Source organism: Callorhinus ursinus, unplaced genomic scaffold (assembly GCF_003265705.2).
Source record: "Callorhinus ursinus isolate GAN/ISIS: 27379988/994484 unplaced genomic scaffold, GSC_fseal_2.0 scaffold58, whole genome shotgun sequence".
In the NCBI taxonomy this organism is placed as follows: Eukaryota; Metazoa; Chordata; class Mammalia; order Carnivora; family Otariidae; genus Callorhinus; species Callorhinus ursinus.
Window position 1 is genome coordinate 6,216,582 of NW_027397120.1, and position 7,325 is coordinate 6,223,906.

Here is a 7,325-nt window from a genome sequence, read left to right on the forward strand (position 1 = left end):
AAAGGATTGTGAGAGAGTTAAGGAGCCCTGATGGGGTCTCAGGTACACTCTGGCCCTTGGGTTACACTCGGAGCATAAATAATAGAGCTTCCTGGCTTTTGTACCCATTTCTTGCCCTCCCCCCCGCACCCTGGGCGGTGGGCAAACAGAGAGAAAGGCATAGCCTCCCCAGAAGATGGTTCTCAGAGAAGAGTAAAGCTGTGAATCACTGACAGCTATCCTCCCAACAGCTGGGGGATAGGCCAGCCCGCCACAGCAGGACATGAACAGAGACAGCTCCAGGTTCTAATTTCGTCGAGGGGAAACCAGAATCAGTGAGGTTATGTGACCTATACAAAGCGACACAACTAGAATTCGGCCCCGCCCAGGGTTGCTGGATTTCTGTGATGACATACACTTGTCTGGTGTATGTCCTGCAGGGGCTCAGGGCCTGCCCACCCTCTGCCAGTTTCCTTTTAACCAGGACAATTTCTTGATGTAGAGTGGACTTCAGCTGCCCCTGTGAGAGGTCAGGGCCAGACCAGCTCCCACTGTGGGGCGAGGGAACAGACCGGTCTGGACCCCTCCTGTCCTTACACCAGGAGCAGGACCAAGGCCAGGTGCAATCCATTCTGGCTAATGCGTTTTCTGTATTGGAGACATGAACCCTTTTCCCATGAGAGTGATGGATCCCCACTGCTGGAAAAGCCAAAACTTTTGTTCTTGCTCACCTGCCCCAAGTGTCCCCCCTGCTTTGCCTTCCTCAGAGATGCCAGCGCAGGTCACCTGATGGTGGGAGCCTTTACTGGTGGTGACAGTTCTGTGGTCAGGTGGGAGGGCTTGTGTCGTTACCACATGCTGGGCACTCTGCTCGGGCCTTGCTATTCATCATCTCATTATTTCTTATCACCACCCTAGGACATGAGAAAATAAAACCCTGACAATTTAAGTAACTTACCCTAAATTACTTAAATTGACCAAGTGGTTAGTGGCAGAGATAGATTTGAATCAGGGTCTTTCTTTCCCGGATTCTATGCTTTTAACCACTCCAGTAACTCACCTCCTCGCGTCCTTTGAGGTCATTATGTCAGGCATCCTCCTGTGTGGCTTTAGTCCTACCTCATTTTCACTCAGAACTAGGTTCATGGCTCCAAGTTCCAAGTTTACTGGTTTTGGGAATTCTCACACATATTGAACATTTTCTTTTAATGTTGCCATTATGTGGCTCATAAGTTTTTGCTTCCTTTCTTTCAATAAATAGCACATTGTAAGTGCTTACCCTTGTTTGCCACATAGACTTTATAGTTGTTGTTTTAAAGGCCTTACATTTCATTCAATGCATCTACCTCAGTCTCCCCAACTAGTCTGTGATGGGCATAACAGTGGTGCCCCCAAATATGTCCATGTCCCTAGAATCGGTGGACATCTTACCTTTCATGGCAAAAAGGACTTTGCAGACTGAAGAACCTTGAGACGGGACAGCTCTCCTGGATGATCCGTGGACCCGATCTAATCACAAGGGTCCTGGTAGGAGGGAAGTGGGAGGCTCAGAGAGAGAAGGAGAAGAGATGGTGGAGGCAGAGTTTGAGTGACGTGGGGCCAGGAGCCAAGGAAAGCCGGCTGCTTCTTGAAGCTGGAAAGGCAAGGAGACAGACCCTCCCTAGAGCCTTCCGAAGAGTGCAGCCAGCTGAGACCTTGACTTGAGCCCTGTGAGACGTGCACTAGACATCTGATGTCCAGAGCTATAAGGTATCACATCTGTGTTGTTGGAGCCTCGAAGTTGGTGGCCACTGATGTAACAGCCACAGGCCACTAATGCCACAGGCCCCTGCTTGTCTGGCCCTGGTGCTGTCCCTCCTCCCCACAGGGGTGAGGCCACTTCCCCGGAGCTGATGTTGATCCCATGTCATCGTGTTCTGGGCATTGTGTGCATTGTGCTGAGGGCTAGTTAGTTAGGTCAGTTGAACTTACCCAGTCCCTCTATAAAGTTGGCTCCCTTGTCACCCCCACTTCACAGCAAGGAGCCAAGGGATGCTGAGTGACTTGCCCAAAGTCACACATGTAGCTAGAGACTCTGGGACTGAGTGCGGTCTGATGCTAGTGACCATGTGGGCCTGGGGTGGGAGGTGGTGCCGCTTTGGTGACGCTCATGAACAGTCATAAGCAGTGTGGTTTATCAGGCATTAACCCCAGGTCCCACCCCAGGGCCACCTACTTTACACACACGAGCCTCAGTGCCTCAGTGACAAGGCTGGGCAGGAGGTGTTCTTCTCTGCATTTTATGGCTAAAGAAACTCTGAGAAGATGAATAACTCATCTGCTGCATCTGAATTTGGGGCTAGGCTGGGCTGGACTGGGCTGCAGCCTGGGTTTCGCTGGCCCCCAGGCCGGTGCTGACTTTAGAGTTCTTGACACGATGCTGCCTGACTAGAGCCAGGAGATTTCCATCTTCATCAGCTTTATTGTCAGCTCATCGTGACGTATTGACTCTGCACAGAAATCCATGAGATCTTTCAGGTCTTATATTTGCACTTCATGGAAAGTAATCTGTGCACATCATCTGGGATGACTATCTCTGTCACTCGGTAATGGGCAGAGACGGAGGCACAACCACATGTATGGGGTGGGGCTGATGGGGGCTCTGTCGTCACCTAAGGACGAGGTGAGACATGAGCAGGCTTTGGATGGGTCAGTAGAGGCCCTTGAAATTCCTGCAAGCCATGTCCTGACCCCTTTGCTAACCTGCCAAACATAAAAATACTATAGCGTATCATTTGCCCCATAAAATGCTTTGAGTTATTTTAAAATGCTTTGAATTGAGTTATTTGAATTATATGTAAATTTTTAATGAATGCTTCTCATGAGTTGATGAAGACAGGACTCTAACTTAGGGAGGTGCTTCTTAAATCTCCTTTTTCTCGTCACCAGCCCTAGCTGTTGGGGAACCATTCCTTGTAGGCTCTGGAAAAGTCACTTTCCCCAAAATATCTGCATTTGGAAGTCAGCATTGTTACCAGGACTCCAGAGACTGGGCCACACAAACACTCCTTTTTACTCCACCTTCCTGTGTTTGTAGACATTCCCGCATTAGCAACAGGTGCCCAGGTGGATCATAGTGCTGCTGAGTTGTGGATTCTATCCAGGGCTCCATGAGGAGTGCAGGGTAGGTTTGGTGGATCAGGAAATTCCACATTATCTATCCTTACGAAACTCATGGGTGGTGGGGCCGGAACAGGAATCCAGTTTCAAAATTCTTGGCCGCCTGCTGTGTGCCCTTGGACCTGATGGATATCCTGGGCCATCAGGGTGGTAGGTGTCTCTGTGGAGGGCTCTCCACAGTGTCTCCGTTATCCCTGCAGTATTATCACAAAATTATCCCCAGCTATTCCAAAGCAGCTTCAATCTCCGTGTCTGGGCCACGCATGGCTCCTTTAAGCACTGTTGTGTTAAGAGATTGGATGGAAGTTGGTCTTATGTTTCAACCTTTCTTAATTCTAGTGGTGTTGGGAACCTCTTAGATGTGATTTTCTCTCCTGCTGGGTGTAAACTCGGGATGAGGCAGAATGTGAGCAGTCCAAACTTGTTCAACTATTACTGAATCTAGGAACATAAACAACTGCGTGAAAGAAGGAATCTTGCAGCCTAATTGTAAACTAAAGAATAGTAAAATCACGGAGCCTAAACCAGGGGATGGAATGAATGAGGGAAATGTTGTACAAGGTTTTATCATGGACCAGAATATACCAGATTCATCCTTGGCTGGTACAGTACCTAACTAGGTGACGTGGAACTTTATAGTAGAGTTATAGATTCCATCTTATCCTTTCATATACTAAAAAGTAGCAATATTATCTCCTTTTGCCTAGGATTACGGGACAACCAGTACAGTACAAACGATCAAATTGCCTTTAAAAATCTTCAGTCTGATGTTACAGAGAAGAAATCTGACTTCACCGAGGTAACATATTTCTAACTTCTCGAGTAGTCGGCAAAATGCAGCCAACTATAAAACATGATCATTGGCCTACTTATGATGTGTTTGCATTTTATTTTGTTTAGTCAAAACTGAATTAAGGCAGCAGAAGATCTAACCATCGATGACTAAGACTTGTTACATTAAAGGATGCACTGTATATTTAATTATTTTATAATCTTCACCAACAATTTGTAAATTTACAGTATCATAAGAGAGTACAGTGATTGAGTCTCAATTTTAAACCAAAATTAATCTGCCAGAGAGAGACAGAATGATGCCATGCAACATTTCGAAGGTAGAGAAGAGATAATTGGAAATCTAACAAGCTGGTATACATCGTTGTATCTGCGAAAAGCATCAGTTGTCTGAAATAGGGAGAAAATTAGAGGTCGTATTTATAAAATGAAATGTTTCTGATCCCAGAGAACAAAGCACTCTGTACAGGGTGGTTAATATTGCCAGTGTGTCACACACCAGGTTCTGGCTAATTGACTCATTGCATCTTTCCCACGATCCCGGGAGGGTGGTATTATTATTATACCCATTTTGCAGGCGAGAAAAGTAAAGCTCCAGTAGCTCCCTCCGGTAGTTGACTTGCCCTGAACCTCCCAGCTCATAAGCTGTCGGGCTCCAGAGCTTCTGTTCTTATCTTGCTCTAAAGGGCTGGCATAGAGGAAGGCCCAGTTAACAGATCTTAAAATGTGGACTTCCCTGCCTGAAAGAATCATCCAGGGTGTCGTCTTTCACAAATGGATAATCTGCCACCACCTTTTGTAGTTCTAAGAGATTGTGGGATTAGAAGAGTCGATGTCTCATGACAGATTAAAGTGGCAAGGGTATCTGTAAAAAAAAAATCCTCCCCCCAAAATGGTTGTCTTAGGTATTATCCTTTGATTTAGCTTTGCATTTCATGAAGCTCAGAGACCCCAGGCCTGAACTTCCACACGATGGAGAAAGGATGCTAATCTGGGTGTGAGATCTAGTCATCAGTACTTAAAATACTTGCATCAGGCCCTTTCTGTGTGGAAGCACCAAGCTCACTCTCTGAAGATATAAAGATGCCTGGCTGTGACTCATCTGTTTCTGGGGAGCAGGAGAAGGAATGTCAGGTTGCAGGGAAGGAAATGAGCAGGAGGAACAGTGGATCCTTGAGAACCACCCTTGGGAGGAGGTACCCAGTTAAGAAGGGCAGGATAATGATGAAATTGATTGCTACTCTTTTTATTTTTTTTTAAGATTTTATTTATTTATTTGAGCGAGAGAGCGAGCATGCGAGAGTGAGCACAGGGAAAGGGAGAAGCAGACTCTCTGCTCAGCAGGGAGCCCGCACGGGGCTCCATCCCAGGACCCCGGGATCATGATCCCAGCTGAAGGCAGACGCTTAACGACTGAGCCACCCAGGTGCTCCGATTGCTGCTCTTTTTAAGAAAGATACCAGCTGAAGATCTTTCCCACCTGTTTTTCACACTGAGCTGGCAAATTCCAGCATTTTCCTGTTGATGTTAAAATTAATCAGTTTGATTATTAGTGATAAAGATCTTTGGGGCCACGTAGCTGGGTCTCTAGAAAACACACACACACACACACACACACACACACACTGTCATTTTCTGTGACTGAACTCCCAGAAATCACGCCTTCTAAACATCTGCTTTGGAATGATCTGGACTGTCTACTTTGATCATATCAGTAGTATGACTTTCAAATTTCCCTCCTAACTTTGAGCTTTTAAAGCTTGTCCCTGTGTGTTTGTTATAAGGATGCTGTAAGATGATGAAACACTCCGAATGGATGCCCTTCCTTTGTAACTGCCATAAATCTCCGCCTCTCCTCTGGAGCCAGTGGAAGATTGATCACTTTTCCTTTCAAAATTCGTTGAAGCTGTAGAAATGATATGCAGGCACTTCTTCAACCAAGTGATTATTTAAAAGGAATGAAATATGGAACAGAGTTTTCATCTTTGAAAAAACAATGTTTAAATTTTCCTGATCACAAAAGTAATGGCAGTTCCATGTAGACACTTAGGAAAATATAGGAATATATAAGGAAAAAATATTTATATATATTTCGTTCCCTTATTTTTCCCATGCAATTTTTTTTACGTAAAACTATAATGTATATCAACTTTTATAGCTCTCTTTTATTACATAACATTCCATCACAAGCAATTTCCCATGGCATTTAAATTCTTTGTAATCTTTATTTTTAATTTCTACAGAATACGATGCAGTTGTGCCTGCTGTGATTTACTTACCCGATCCCCTTTTAAAATACATTTGGATTCTTTCCAGCTTTTCACTGTTATACATGACACTGTACCGAGTCCTTTGGTTTCTTGTAAGTGCATGGAAAAAGACAAAAGTTTCAGGACGGAGATGGAGAAAACCTCCAGTTCTTCCATTTGTCTCAAAACAGTCTTTCCCTAGCGCTACATACCAGAGTGAACTCTTACATTCAAAAATACTCTTGCATGCATGATGAAATGCCACAAGGTTGACAGATTGCTTAGTGGTGATGATGCTGGGTGGACTAAAAAGGGAAGGGGACTGTAGAGAGTATCTGTGCAGACATGGGGCCAAGGCATCCATCTGGCAAACATGGTTGTAGGCTGCAGAGCGACCGGGGAAAAGGGAAGACTGGTCAAGTGGAGAAAAATACAGATTTCAAAGCCACAGGTTGGATTAGATGCTTATCCTTTGGAGAAATAAATTGCTACAGAAATGGAAGCATTCTCATCCCAATGGCTCAGGATCTGATTTCTCTGACCATCCGCCGCCTATCTCTTTCTTCCTTCGATTTATGAAATGGTGCCTTTATAGTAATATGCCTTAAGGCATAAATATAAAGTTAAAAACAGTCAATAAAATGCATAAAACTAGGAAAGCAGTTACCAGCCCCACACAATCATGTTTGAAACATTTAAAAGAAATCAATATCTCAAAAGCAGCATTTATGAGAAAGAAAATGTACACAGGTGAGTGTTGTATGAGGATGGTCAGGAAATGGGTGATTTATTGCCAAAGCAAGACATGACATCCCACTATTCGTTTGACCTTCCTCTGACCTTGAATGTTCTACTTTAAAAGCAAGATTATTTTCTTTTCAAATCAAATCTTCCATCAGTTAATCTTATTTTAGATAAAAGATACTCTTTTTCTTTCTTTTAAAGATTTATTTATTTATTTGAGAGAGAGAATGAGATAGAGAGCACATGAGAGGGGGGAGGGTCAGAGGGAGAAGCAGACTCCCCGCCGAGCAGGGAGCCCGATGCGGGACTCGATCCCGGGACTCCAGGATCATGACCTGAGCCCAAGGCAGTCGCTTAACCAACTGAGCCACCCAGGCGCCCGATACTCTTTTTTTTTTTTTT

General features: G+C 44.7%; 1 protein-coding gene across 4 annotated transcripts in view; it reads left to right on the plus strand.

Annotated features, from left to right (window-relative positions):
• The window catches only part of CUNH10orf90 (chromosome unknown C10orf90 homolog), a 300,739-nt gene that overhangs the window by 211,770 nt on the left and 81,644 nt on the right, over positions 1–7,325 (plus strand). For all 4 annotated transcript variants that reach the window (XM_073884707.1, XM_073884709.1, XM_073884710.1 and 1 more), the window contains one exon: positions 3,846–3,937. In XM_073884707.1, coding sequence (XP_073740808.1) covers positions 3,846–3,937 — 92 coding nt within the window. The remainder of the gene's footprint in view (positions 1–3,845; positions 3,938–7,325) is intronic.